Raw genomic sequence first — 14589 nt, 5'->3', positions numbered from 1 at the left:
CAAGTATCGCCCTGGGCGTGGGGCTGCTTCTTTCCAGTCTCCGGGGTTTTCCCGGGGTCGGTTCTTCCAGCGCATGCAGCCCTTTCGGGGGGCCCGTCGGGGGGCAGGGAATCCCTCCGCCGGTTCCCCCGCTTCCCGTCCTGCACAATGACGCCTTGCCGGCGCCCCCCTTGGTTCCGGTGGGGGCCCGGCTGCGCGACTTTTTTCCCAAATGGGCCGAGATCACGTCCGATCAGTGGGTCCTGGAGGTGGTGCGGGACGGTTATGCCCTGGAGTTCGCCCGCTCTCTGCCGGATTTTTTCCTCGCTTCTCCATGTCAGACTCCTGGGAAGACGCTGGCGTTTCGCCAGACCCTTCAGCGCTTGCTAGATCTCAGGGCAGTAGTTCCAGTGCCCCCCCCGGAGTGGGGCACGGGCAGGTACTCCATTTACTTTGTGGTGCCCAAGAAGGAGGGGACTTTTCGGCCCATCCTCGATTTGAAAGGGGTCAACAGGGCTCTCAAGGTTCCCTCTTTCCGTATGGAAACGCTGCGGTCGGTCATTCTGGCGGTTCAGCCGGGGGAGTTTCTCACTTCTCTCGATCTGACGGAGGCCTACTTGCATGTTCCTATTCGGGCCTCTCATCAGCGTTTCCTGCGCTTTGCGATCTTGGGTCGGCACTATCAGTTCTGTGCGCTTCCCTTTGGGCTGGCCACGGCTCCCCGGACGTTCACCAAGGTGATGGTGGTCGTCGCGGCAGCCTTGCGGTCGGAGGGCATCCTGGTACACCCCTACCTGGACGACTGGTTAATTCGGGCCAAGTCGTTGCAGGAAAGCTCCCGGGTGACGGCTCGGGTGGTGGAGTTTCTCCGGTCGCTGGGCTGGGTGGTCAACCTTTCCAAGAGTCGGTTGGTTCCGGCTCAGCGTCTGGAGTACCTCGGGGTGCTGTTCGACACCTCCTTGGGGAAGGTCTTCCTCCCAGAGGCCCGGGTGAGCAAATTGCAGTCTCAGATTCGCCTGCTTTTGGCGTCCCGGTGTCCTCGGGCGCGAGATTTCCTCCAGGTCCTGGGGTCGATGGCGGCGTCCCTGGACGTGGTGAGGTGGGCGCGGGCCCACATGCGTCCTCTCCAGTATGCTCTGCTCCGGAGGTGGTCTCCCCAGAGGCACGGGATGGATGTTCCGGTTCCCCTGCGAGGCTTGGCGCGCTGCAGTCTGCGTTGGTGGCTCCGGACCCCTCACCTAGTTCAGGGGGTGGGTCTGGATCTTCCGCAGTGGACGGTGCTCCTTACGGATGCGAGTCTCCTGGGTTGGGGGGCCCAGTGCCTGGGTCACTCAGCTCAGGGAACCTGGTCCACGGAGGAGGCCTCCTGGTCGATCAACGTGTTGGAGACCAGGGCGGTCCGGCTGGCGCTGTTGGCTTTCCACTCCCTTTTGTTGGGCAAGTCGGTCAGAGTCCTGTCGGACAATGCCACGGCGGTGGCTTATGTCAATCGTCAGGGGGGCACCAAGAGCACTCTGGTGGCGCAGGAGGCGGCTCGGCTCATGGTTTGGGCGGAGTCGCATCTTCTGGATATCTCGGCCTCTCACATTGCCGGGGTAGAAAACGTTCAGGCGGACTTCCTCAGTCGTCACTTCTTGGATCCGGGAGAGTGGTGTCTCGGCGCCGAGGCGTTTCAGTTGCTAGTGCGTGCTTGGGGGCAGCCCCTGATGGATCTGATGGCTACAAGTGGCAACGCCAAAGTACCCCGCTTCTACAGTCGTCGCAGGGACGGTCTGGCCGAGGGTCTGGATGCTCTGGTCCAACCGTGGCCAACGGAGGGGCTGTTGTATGTGTTCCCTCCTTGGCCATTAGTGGGCAGAGTACTGCTTCGCATTGTTCGCCATCCGGGGCTGGTGGTCTTGGTGGCTCCGGATTGGCCTCGTCGTCCGTGGTATGCGGATCTGGTGAGGCATCTGGTGGCGGATCCTCTTCCTCTGCCTCTCGGATGCGATCTTCTGACGCAGGGTCCCATTCCCATGTTCGACCCGTCTCCCTTTTGTCTTACGGCTTGGCTCTTGAAAGGGGCCGCCTGAGTAAGAAGGGATATTCCGACAAGGTGATCTCTACACTTTTGGGGTCCCGGAGGCTTTCTACCTCTCGGGCTTATGTACGGGTTTGGCGTCTTTTTGAGGAATGGTGCCGAGCGCGGGGAGTGGTCTCCTTTCGCGCTTCTCTGCCTAACATTCTAGAGTTTTTGCAGGATGGCCTGGATAGGGGCCTGGCCTGGTCTTCTCTTCGGGTTCATCTGGCGGCCCTGTCGGCTTTTCGGGGGCTGGTGACAGGTCAGCGTTTGTCAGCCATTCCTGATGTGATTCGCTTTCTTAGGGCGGCCAAGTTGATCAGGCCTCCCATAAGGCCCTCGATTCCCTCTTGGGATCTCAATCTGGTTCTCTCTGTTCTAGTGCGCCCTCCTTTCGAGCCGTTGGATGGCTGTTCGTTGAAGGACCTTACGCTGAAGTCGGTCTTTTTGGTGGCCATTACTTCCGCTAGACGGGTGTCGGAGCTACAGGCTTTCTCTTGTAGGGCTCCCTTCCTGGAGTTTTCGAAGGAGCGGGTTGTTTTGCGGCCTGTTCCTTCCTTTCTGCCGAAGGTAGTTTCTCCTTTTCATGTCAATCAATCGGTGGTCCTCCCGGTCTTGGGTAGTCGGGAGGGTTCTTCTGAGCAACGACAGCTGCGCAAGTTGGATGTCGGTCGGGTCCTCCATGCTTATGTGCAGCGGACCCGGGATTTTCGGAGCTCCGATCATCTCTTTGTGCTTCTGGCGGGTCCTCGTCGGGGGGCTGGCGCTTCTAAGGCTACTATTGCGCGCTGGATCAAGGAGATGATTGCTTCCGCTTATCTTCTGAGTCAGAAGCCGGTTCCGGAGTTTCTCAAGGCTCATTCCACTAGGGGTCAGGCGGCTTCTTGGGCTGAGTCGTCGCTCGTGCCTCCGGTGGATATTTGTAAGGCTGCGGTTTGGTCCTCCTTGCATTCCTTTGTTCGGCATTATCGGGTAGATGTTCAGGCGCGTCGGGACGCGGTGTTCGGTGAGCGTGTTCTGGTATCAGCCCTTCGGGGGTCCCGCCCGTGAGAGGGACTGCTTTGGTACGTCCCAATCGTAAAGTTAACCTCTACTGGTCTGGAGAGTGCTAAAGAAGGAGAAATTAGGTTCTTACCTGCTAATTTACTTTCTTTTAGCTTCTCCAGACCAGTAGAGGTCCCCACCCTGTCTGTTGTTGTTGTTGTTGGGGCTGTTGCGCGGGCAGTTTTTGGTTTTTGCTGCGGGTTCTAGTATTTTTCTAGGGCCGGGGAGAATTGAAGAACAGCGGCTGTGGCTCGGCTGGCTTAGCTGGCGAGCTGTGGGGACCTTCTTCCTTCGGGAATTTCTCCTCTGCATTTTCCAACAGCATTTTTGGGTATGTTATTTGTTACTCCTTTCGGAGTATTGTTTTTTCTCTCTGTTGTTTTCCAGTTCTTGGTTCTGCTTGGCTATTCGGCAGACTGAGGGAAATAGAGAGGAGGGGCTAGGATATACTGTCCCAAAGTTTTGTTTTCAGTCTCCACCTGCTGGTCATGATTAGATATATACCCAATCGTAAAGTTAACCTCTACTGGTCTGGAGAAGCTAAAAGAAAGTAAATTAGCAGGTAAGAACCTAATTTCTCCTTCGAATACAGGATGTCTGGTGCAGTACTTGGAGAGACACCCAGGAAAGAGACTTGGGAGTACTGGTCGACAAGTCGATGAAGCCGTATGCGCAATACACGGCGGCAGCGAAAAGGACGAACAGAATGCTAGGAATGATTAAGAAGGGGATCACAAACACATCGGAGAAGGTTATCATGCCGCTGTACCGGGCTATGGTACGCCCCCACCTGGAATACTGCGTCCAGCACTGGTCGCTGTACATGAAGAAGGACACAGTACTATTTGAGAGGGTCCAGAGAAGAGCAACTAAAATGGTTAAGGGACTGGAGGAGTTGCCATACAGTGAGAGATTAGAGAAACTGTGCCTCTTCTTCCTTGAAAAGAGGAGACTGAGAAGGGGCATGATCGAAACATTCAAGATAATGAAGGGAATAGACTTAGTAGATAAAGACAGGCTGTTCACCCACTCCAAGGTAGAGAGAACGAGAGGGCACTCTCTAAAGTTGAAAGGAGATAGATTCCATACAAACGTAAGGAAGTTTTTCTTCACCCAGAGAGTGGTAGAAAACTGGAACGCTCTTCCAGAGTCTGTTATAGGGGAAACACCCTCCAGGGATTCAAGACAAGTTCCTGCTGAACCAGAACATATGCAGATAAGGCTAGACTCTGGGCACTGGTTTTTGACCTAAGGGCCGCCGTGTGAGCAGACTGCTGAGCATGATGGACCATTGGTCTGACCCAGCGATGTCAATTCTTATGTTCTCTGTGGTACCTGTTTGCCAGCATGCAGAAACTTTTCTGGAGCTCGGTGTCTGTTCCTCTTGTAGTAGGGTCTTAGGAGCTTGAGTTCAGGCTGCCAGGCATCTGTAGGGGGTTCAGTAGGGCTCCACAGAGTGCCAGTTGTGTTTTTCCTTCCCCCTTTCATGTCTGCGGGGGTTCAAGGCTCAGTCTGACTTTAGTCTAACTGGCAGCCCAAATATTCAGCATTTAAGGAGCGGTCCATTTGAGGCAGTGATTTCTTCTCCCAAATCCAGCTACTTTAGTTGCTGAGGCAGGCTGCAGCACATATCCACCACAGAAGTATTTAAAACCAGTTTTTCAGGTTTCTGTCCCTTCTCTTAAGTTTCCCCACCTCTAAAATCCCTTTATTGCTGGGTTGTTGGGTTGGTGCCAAAACGCTGTTGCTGCTGCCATCCAACTTGGATTTCCTGATTTTTAAAAACTTTTTTTAAAGTTCTCTAGAACCTTCAAATCACCTTGTTTTGCCTCAAAACTGGCAGAAATGGAGTCCTCAGACTCCTTTACCCTTAATTCAACCAGGTTTGTGCTGGATGGGTACCTGAAGAGCACCCTTGTGCCAAATGCCACATAGCATGTGAAGGAGGGTGGGAGCAGTCTGTATAGCCTCCCTTTTCCTCTCCAGGGCTGAGGAATGGTCAGGTGGTCCATTAGTTGGGAATAAATCTCTTGTAGAGCCCTGGAATGGCGGTCATCCTAAGTATGTGGAGCCTACAGAGCCCAAGAGACACAAGCTGAAGGAAACTCCGTGATGCTTAATATGGCATTTTCTTTGGAATTTGTCTATCTGATGTGGAGAGCTTATCTAAATGGACGAGATCCCCAGGGGACATCTGGCAGCGAACCTGGAGACACACGAGGGGGCTGGGGCTTCCAGTGATCCGGTTGGCCTTTCCAAGGAATACTCAAATGATGAGAGGTCTATTTCTATGCCCTTACTATCACAGAGTGAGCGCTCCCTGTCGGGAGATGCAGAGTTGCAAACAGGTGCATGTACGCTAGATACAGTGGTGACCCTCAATCAAAGGGGTGACCCCATGGTCCACTGGCTGTTCAGACCGTTGGCTCTGTTGGAACTTATTGCTGACTCTGCAGGAGTTAAACTTGAACTCCCACAGGTCCCCTCTGCTCCCTGCTGTATAATGAGTGGAGTGACAGCATAATTTTCTTTGTTTCCCTGAAATCCTGATATCTGTGTATTAGTCAAGGAGTATTGGGATTCTCCTGAAGGGTCCTTTAAAGTAGCCAAGACAATGGCTTGTCTGTATCCAAAGGCACAGGAGCTTCATCAGCTGTTTGCTCAGTCCAAGGTAGATTCCTTGGTAGTACAAGTAACCAAACACATATCCCTATCAAGTGAAGTATCTGTGGTATTAAAGGATATCCAGGATCGTAGAGTAGATGCAATTCTTAAAAGACATTTTGAAGTGCTGGCCTTGGGAATCAAAGCGGCTGCAGCTTCCTTTGTGACATACGTCCTGTCAGTTATCTCCTGCACCTGCCTCCTGTGTCAATCAGATAGTTCAAGTCCAAACTGATATTTGGATGTCAGTCAGACCTTAAGGGTATAAAGAATAATCTATTGCTATAACATATCGGGTTAATACTTGAGCTCCATGAATGTTTCTGTTTGGCATGATTATTTCATTGTTTCGATTGTTCAATGGCAATGTTTTGTTATGATTTCAGAGTAGAACAGAGTTGTAATTCAGGGAGTTTCCTTTACCTCTTCTTCAAATGTGTTTTTGTACGGGGCATCACCTGCTTTGGTACAAACTGAAGAGGGCAGCAAAGCTCTCTAGTGAAGGAGGAGGGATTCAAAAGCTGGCATGGATTCCTTCTGCACAGCTCGTAAGCATGGGGATATTACCTGTCCATCCAGAATGACACACTTAATTACTAGAAAAGATATTAGCAAGGCAAGAACCTAATCTCTTTTTCATAATTCCATTATATTGATAGAAGTTCTCGAAGCTGAAGTTAAGGAGGCTCTTCTGGATATTAAATATCCTGCAACAAAGAAACAAGTAAGTTTGAAAATCGTGCGCTTGTGTTGTTGCTCTGTTATTTTCATAACTGACTTAATCTGGTTAACATTTCTGACAGGCTCTAGAAAGCATCCTGGCAAGTGATCGCCTGTCACTCTGCTCTCTGACAAACATAACCCAGACGCTGATGGATACATTGAAAACCCAGGGTAAGTGCATGCAAGTATTCAGGCCTTAAGAATTGGGTTGTCAGTTTCATTGGTTTTATACTTTATTTTCATGAACAGTGACCTTTATAAGGCAGGCTAGAGAGTTATTCAATATGAATTATTTTTCTGTTAAAATAAGACCTTGCTGACAAAAATTTAAGTGCCTATCAACATTGTCCTTCTCCACTTTTTCATGAAGTAACATTATCTTAAAGCAGGGCAGAATTAACAGATCTCAAGTCTATTCTCCAGTGTTTTCAGTTTTCCCTTTAACTCCTTGGAGCTAGACTTTTGAGTTTGCACCAGTAGATTTTCAAAACATACTAAAAAGTAATTTGAAATGAACAATAAAGGCCAAGCAGGACATATGACATGTTTGTTTATTGGGTCTTAATATACCACCTTTCAGGGCCTACCAATCAAAATAGTTTACATAAAAACAAGGGAGAAAGAATCCCCAGGTTATTGACAGAAAAGATGGAATGAAGTCAGACAAAATGCAAGAAAGGAAAGTCGTATTTTGAAAAGACAGGCAAAAGCTCTACCCTACTGGGTGTCTAAAGGCTTGTGTGAATAGGTGGATCTTCAGGCCAGAAAGGAATCTAATTTCTTGTAGGAAGATTCTGTATGAAGAGTGACGGTACTGTATTCTAGAGGGTCAGAGCAGTAAAGAAAAAGAGCCCCTCATTTTTGTGAATGAATTTTAAACAAGTTCAGAAGATAGAGGGAATGGGTAGATGGTCAAACATCTTGGGTGTATCACAGGGCTCTGGATGAGAGATATAGTGAAATACAGTGGGTTATTGGCGTGAAGAGTCTTCAGCATTAGGGATCAGAGCCACTGATGATGACCACGGCGGCTACTCCCGCGCTCTCTCTGTCTGCCGAAAAAACCAAAAGAAAAGAAAAACAATCGCTGGCACATAGGGGGAAAGAAGCACTTCCGGTTGTGGCAGGGAAGGGCATTACTTCTCTCTCCCCCCAAGCAGCAACAAAAACTCCCAATGTCCGCGGCTGACCCCCCCCCCCCACCAAAGTGGTAACCCATAGAAGAAAATCACAAAGGTCTTTGCAGACTTAGTAACAGAATATAACCAGAATACCAAGTTTAGTCTGCTGAATCCTGAAGACGTGATTGTTAAGCGAAAAGCATCTGGAGGCTGTGGTGTTGGACATTTAAAAGGGGTCCAAACAATGTGGCCAGTTTTTGTCTTCAACCTTCCTCCAATACCAACATCATCTACCACCATGTCCCATCCTTAGAAATAAAAGGCAGATCGATTGCAAGAGACTGCCACAGCACTTCCCCCTGACAAGGAGGAGAATGATATTTGGGTGGGGGAGTTGGGATTGGAGTTGGGGCCTGGGTTGGTGAGAAGAAAAACATGGGATAGCCACTAGAGAGAGGCTTTGGGTGGGTGAGAGAAGCAGGCATTTGGAAGGTAGGTAGGAGAGAGAGAATACATGGATGGGGTGGGCCACCAGCACTTTGGCAAGCTAGGGCTAAAGGAGCCTTCCCCCCCCCCTGCCCTGGAGAAAGTGAAAGCGCAGAGGAGTGCAGAAGTGCACGCTGGGGCTCGGTTTGGCTCGCCATGGCCCAGCAGTTCGTGAGCTTCCTGCGGAGCAGCATCAGGTGGCGATCCAGCACCAAGGGTGTGCAAACGGGGTCCAAAAGGGAGACGGGACGCATTTGCCCATTCTGTAGCTAGGCAGGTGTGTGCGGGCAACTGGCCACAGCTGGATTGAGGAAAGGGCAAGGGATCCCTTAGCTGGCACAGCTGAAAGGCGGCTTCAGTAAGGGTCTGGGCAGGGAGAGAGACAGAAAAAAAGATAGAAAGAAGGAAATAAAGAAAGATAGACAGTGGGAGAGAAAGAAAGAAAGATAGACAGCGAGAGGGAGAGAGGAAGAAAGAGACAAAAAGAAAAAAAGATAGACGGGGCAGGGGGAGAGACGGAAAGAAAGGAAGAAAGAGACAGGGGGCAGGCAAAGAGACAGAAAGAAAGACATCTATTCTAGCACCCGTTAATGTAACGGGCCTAAACACTAGTGTTGCAATAAAGGTATAGAAAAGTGTTGACTAAGCTGATTTCATACAAATATTGGTGGGCTGCACAGATGTATCAAATGGATATGATGAAGCATGAACCTGTAAATGAAAAGGTAGTTGAAAATTAGAATTATCCCTTCAGCATAATTGGTGACACTGTCAATCATTGACTGTCTAAGTAAGATATGTAGATAGAACTTGAATAACTGGCTTGGGTGCTGGCAGTGCCAATTTCCTGCAGCTTTACTACAAGTCCCAGATTTTCTTTCATACACTTAGTGAGTGTGCAGTGAGTCTTTTCTTGCTATGGGAGCTCTTCCTCTTTATGAAACTTTGTGCTGTTAGAGCAGTGTCCCGCTAACTTTTTGGTGCTACAACACACTAAACCCAGTGCCATAGCTGGAAGGCATCCGGAAGTGCGCGGACATCAATATGATTACATCATGTGCAGGCGTAATGCCATCACGTCGACGTCCGTGCATGTACAGAGGCCCTCCAGCTGCGACCCTGAACCTGTCACTTCGCCGGTGGGGGATCCTAGAGGAGGGGAGGAGCAGGGAGAAGAGGAGAGTCATCCACACCAGCTGACTGCCTACAGGATGTGCCTCTCACCATGAGAGGCATGTCCTGTAAGCAATCAGCTGGTGCCAGCTCCTCCATGTTGGCATCTTGTGACACACCTGGAATCTGCCGTGGCACACAGTTTGCGATATACAGTGGAACCTTGGTTTACGAGATGGATAGAAACTTTTGTGTGATAATGAGTCTGAGTAATTAATGGATAAAGCTTATTTTATCAACAGTAAGAATTTCACATGTTACATTAGGATTTTGTCTACTGTGTTTTATACTGTTAGTCTTGCATAACCTGTTTTTCCATCCTGTGCTGCTGTTTTATTTTCAGATCAAAATCATTTTGCGAGATTAACTATCTGTTAATGCCCATCTGAAATTCTTACATGCTAGTATGAAACCAGCAAGCTTTCATAGTAGCCTTTGTGTTCTGTTAATTGAAAATTCTGTTCTCATTAAGGAAGGAGCTTGATAGGGGTTTTTTTTGGCCTTTAGGCAAAAAAATAAGTCTCATTTTGATAGCCTGAGATGAATTAGACATTAGATGATGCAGTTAGTACTGCATTGAAAATGATATTGTGCTAGGCAGCAAATACTCTCAAAATACTTGTATTCTTTTGACAGGAGAGTCAAACATCTCTCATGTCAGCATTAAAGTTGGTCTGTTCTTTCTTTTTCCTTAGATCTTGAGAGTGTGGATGAAGGACTCCTACAGCTCTGTGCACACAAACTAAAACTGTTGCATCTCTATGCATCAGTAAACAAGCTGAATTCATTTGATGCACGGTTAGATGCCTCACTCTTAGATAATGTGAGTAATTCCCAAAGTGGAGATTACGGGAAAAAGTAAAGGACTGATTAACAACAATGTGAGCTATAAAAAGACTGAAAATGTTAATTTTAAAATACTACGAGTACAATTTTCAGTTTCCCTGTGGATAAACAACTGTGCCCTGTTTAGTCAGCTTAAAAGTCCATGCAGTCCAGCATCTGTCTCTGGCAGTGGCCAAGCCAGGTCACAAGTGCATTGCAGACTCCAAAATGTAGATCGGTATCTCATAGCTCAATTCTAAGAATAAGTGATAACTTTCCTAAGTCTGCTTGGCTAATCATTTTTATGAAATAATAGAAAAAACACCCACCATGGAGTTATATCGTGCTGAAATAGCTAATTTATTCAATTACTGCCACTCTAAATCTTATTCAAATATATAAGTGAATCTAAAAGGGTAAAAAGCCTCAGAATATGGAGCAATTAACCAAATTGGGTTTGAAACGTGAGCAATTCACATGTTCCTTTTTAAATCATAGGCAATATAATCCCTTCTTTCCTATTTGTTTAAATTTTTTTTATATAAATTACCGTACTTATCCACTTATTTTTAAAAAGTTGAGCGTCAATTTCTTAATTCACATTCAAAAAATCTTTTTAGTTCGTATTCAAGATTTATAAAATTGCCCCCTAATTGCAACACGGTCAGAGACAAAGCAGCAGGCTGAATTGACCCACGTTTAAATCTTTTCAGCAGTAGTGTCAATTGTCAACTCTTTGGCCCTGGCTGCTATACATCCATGCATTTTTTGTATACTTTCATAATTCTGTATAAAGTGACGTTATTTCACATTTGCTTACATCATGCTTGGGCCAATTCAGGTTGTAAACTCCTAAGGAGTTTCCTTGAATGGGCAGATTTAGAGGTGGATATGACAACTGGATCATCATATTGAAAACTACTGCTGATATTTACTAAAAGTATGAATAGACCTACAAGAATAAGCAGCCTAAATTTTGTACCTCTGAGCTATCTTTTGTTATAATAATAGTAGTATTTTTTAAAGTATTTAACAGTGTAAAATTTGCTTTGTGATTGTTGCTAGTATCTTTATACTTTAATTCTTTTAAGGAATTGGCAAAATTGTTGAGGCTTGATGAAAGAGAGTTTGAGAGGCTGCAAACATTACTCAAAAACTACAAGCAGCAGAACACTCGAGCAAATGTTCAGTTTGCTGAGGATAAAGATTGCATGTTACCTGTGAAAACATTCCTGGATTATTTAGAATGTGAACAAGAAACAATTCTTGTGAAGAAGACTGGTGACGATGAACTAGTAGTCTTGGGTACGTAGAATAATGAAAATAATAATGTATAGAGAATGTCTGGTGGCTTAAGACCAAAATTGCAATATGCTGTGGTTCTACAAAAGTTCTCTTAACTGCAAAATATGTTCTAGTGCAATTGATGTGTTATTCTGGACGATATGGTATTCTCATGCTCGCAAGCTGTGCAGAAAGAATCCATTCTAGGTTTTCAACATTTCTTCCTCCTTCTCCTCCAGAGGGCTCTGCTGACCCCTTCAGTTTTTCCTTTTGACGTGAGCTGGAAGATGTCTTTATAATTCGCTCTGTATATTTCTTTATTATTTTTGGTATTTTTCGGCTAAAGATAGTTTTAGCATTTCATATCAATCAATAGGTAAGATTACTAGCGTTCCAGACCAAGTGGTCAAAGAAAAAGGACAGGATTCTGAAAAAGCTGGATGTGAAGAGAGTCCTCCCATGTTATTTAGATGTCACCAATGAGTTTTTGTGGATTTTCTCTCTTAAGACTTTCATAGGGGCTATAGGAACTGAAAGGGGCTATAGCTGAACTGCTTCAACTAATAGCCAATCTGTCGATCAAATCAGGAAGGATTCTGGAAGACTGGAAAGTGGCGAATGTTACGCTGATCTTCAAGAAAGGTTCGAGGGGAGATCCGGGAAACTACAGACCAGTGAATCTGACCTTGGTACCGGGAATGATGGTAGAGGCGCTGATAAAGGACTGCATCATTGATCACCTTGATGGACACAATCTGATGAGGACCAGCCTGCATGGCTTCAGCAAAGTAAAATCTTGCTTGATGAGCTTGCTGCGCTTCTTTGAGGGAGTAAACAGGCAGATAGACATGGGTAACCCGGTCGATATCGTATATCTGGATTTTCAGAAGGCGTTCGACAAGGTTCTGCATGAACGACTACTTCAAAAAATTGTGAGCCATGGAATCGAGGGTGAAATACTCATGTGGATTAAAACTGGTTGACGGATAGGAAACAGAGAGTGGGGGGGGGGGGTAAATGGACGATGCTCGGACTGGGAAAGTGTCACAAGTGGAGTGCTGCAGGGTTCGGTGCTTAGACCCGTGCTCTTCGACATATTTATGAACGACCTGGAAATTGATACGATGAGTGAGGTGATTAAATTTGCAGACGATACAAAGTTTTTCAGAGTAGTGAAGATGCAGGAGGTTTGCGAAGACCTGCAACGTGACATAAAACATGCTCGAGAAATGGGCCACGACATGGCAAATGAGGTTTAACGTGGATAAGTGTAAGGTGGTGCATGTCGGTAACAAAAATCTTATACACAAATACAGGATGTCCGGTGCATTACTTGGAAAGCAACCCCCCCCCCCCAGGAAAGAGACTAGAGATACTGGTCGACAAGTCAATGAAGCCATCCATGCAATGCGTGGCGGCAGCAAAAAGGGCGAACAGAATTCTAGGAATGATTAAGAAGGGGATCATGAACAGATGGAGAAGATTATCATGCTGCTGTACCAAGCCATGGCACGCCCTCACCTGGCTGGAATACTGCATCCAGCACTGGTCGCCGTACATGAAGAAGGACACAGTACTACTCGAAAGAGTCCAGAGAAGAGCGACTAAAATGGTTAAGGGGCTGGAGGAATTGCTGTAGAGTGAGAGATTAGAGAAACTGGGCCTCTTCTCCTTTGAAAAGAGGAGACTGAGAGGGGACATGATCGAAACATTTAAGATAATGAAGGGAATAGACTTAGTAGATAAAGACAGGTTGTTCACCCTCTCCAAGGTAAAGGGAACGAGAGGGCACTTTCTAAAGTTAAAAAGGGATAGATTGCATAGAAATGTAAGGAAGTTCTTCTTCACCCAGAGAGTGGTAGAAATCTGGAATGCTCTTCCGGAGTCTGTTATAGGGGAAAACACCCTCCAGGGATTCAAGACAGAGTTAGACAAGTTCCTGCATAACCAGAATGTACGCAGGTAAGTTTAGTCTCAGTTAGGGCACTGGTCTTTGACCTAAGGGCCGCTGTGTGAGCAGACTGCTGGACAGGATGGACCACTGGTCTGACCCAGCAGCAGCAATTCTTATGTTCTAGACAAATATGTATTAATGGGATGAAAAGGAAGGATTCTCTTTCAGTTACTCAGAATGAAATATTTCTTCTATAGAAATAAATTCAGCCTTCTTAGTGGCAGCTTTTGTCAAGTTTTAACATTGGCCTGTTTGATACTTTGTTTATAGCAATCTCATCTTAACTATCTACAAAACTCCCTTTATCTTTTATGAAAAAAATAGAAGATAATCTTATTTATTTAAAACTCTTAGAGAAAGTTGATGGAAAGACAATATCATTCAGAAACAGTACTATAGTTTTGGGAACTCTAAGAGAAATGGACAAGTTCATTAATTTCTCATTCTTCATTTTTTAAATTTTTCTACAAGTACATAATAAAATACATTCAGTATTTTAACTTAGCTATTATGGGGAGTTTACATTTGTATCATTGTTTGTTTTAGGACAATTCTTCTTTTGGAAATGCCTGTGTGGAGAAAGCTGTGCTGAGGATATGTGTAGGACACTGGAATCTGCTGGACTGAGCCCTCAGCTCCTGTTGGTACGTTTTGGCTTCATTCAAAACCACTTATTTTCCTGTTAGAAGATGCTTTTAGAGCTGGCTAGATTTGTCTAAAGCAGAACATAAGTATCATACTGGGTCAGGCTAGTAATCCATCAAATAGCCCTGCAGGCTCCATTTCTATCTCTGCTCTGTCCCCACGAGGTCTGTTCCCTCCCGCCCCATCCTTGCAGACTCTGTCCTCATTTGCACAAGCCTCGAACACTTTTGATTTTATTGTGTAGAACTGTTTATAAATCACAAATAGAGCTTTCATTTTGATCTGGTTATCCTAGGACATGCAGGCAGCATATTCTCACATGTGGGTGTGGTATCCATGGAGCCTGGTATGGACAGTGGTAAAAGTGTATTGCTACTTTTTAAGTTTTTAGAAACTTCGCTACTGCCCGCACTACACATGAGCAAGTGCCTTCCCATCCTATGCCGGCTTGCGGTACCTCAGTTCTTTGTTTTCCACGGAACAAAGAAATGCTTTTTCTGCACTCTGTCCAGTGCGATTGTTGCCTTCTCATCAACATCTCTTTTAATGTTGAAACAGTTTTATTGATTTTATAAAACAGCAAATCAAAAATATCAAACCAAAACAAGACACAACCAGGCTACAGGTCTTAT

General features: G+C 46.3%; 1 protein-coding gene across 3 annotated transcripts in view; it reads left to right on the top strand.

Annotated features, from left to right (window-relative positions):
* RAB3GAP2 (RAB3 GTPase activating non-catalytic protein subunit 2) overlaps positions 1-14589 on the top strand; it is a 191409-nt gene that overhangs the window by 111114 nt on the left and 65706 nt on the right. For all 3 annotated transcript variants that reach the window (XM_033936867.1, XM_033936866.1, XM_033936865.1), the window contains 5 exons: positions 6406-6470; positions 6550-6640; positions 9945-10072; positions 11166-11379; positions 13859-13956. In XM_033936867.1, the coding sequence (XP_033792758.1) occupies positions 6406-6470; positions 6550-6640; positions 9945-10072; positions 11166-11379; positions 13859-13956 (596 nt within the window). The remainder of the gene's footprint in view (positions 1-6405; positions 6471-6549; positions 6641-9944; positions 10073-11165; positions 11380-13858; positions 13957-14589) is intronic.

Source organism: Geotrypetes seraphini, chromosome 3 (assembly GCF_902459505.1).
Source record: "Geotrypetes seraphini chromosome 3, aGeoSer1.1, whole genome shotgun sequence".
NCBI lineage: Eukaryota > Metazoa > Chordata > Amphibia > Gymnophiona > Dermophiidae > Geotrypetes > Geotrypetes seraphini.
Note: the sequence above shows the minus strand (reverse complement) of the source record. Positions and strands in the feature narration are given on the sequence as shown.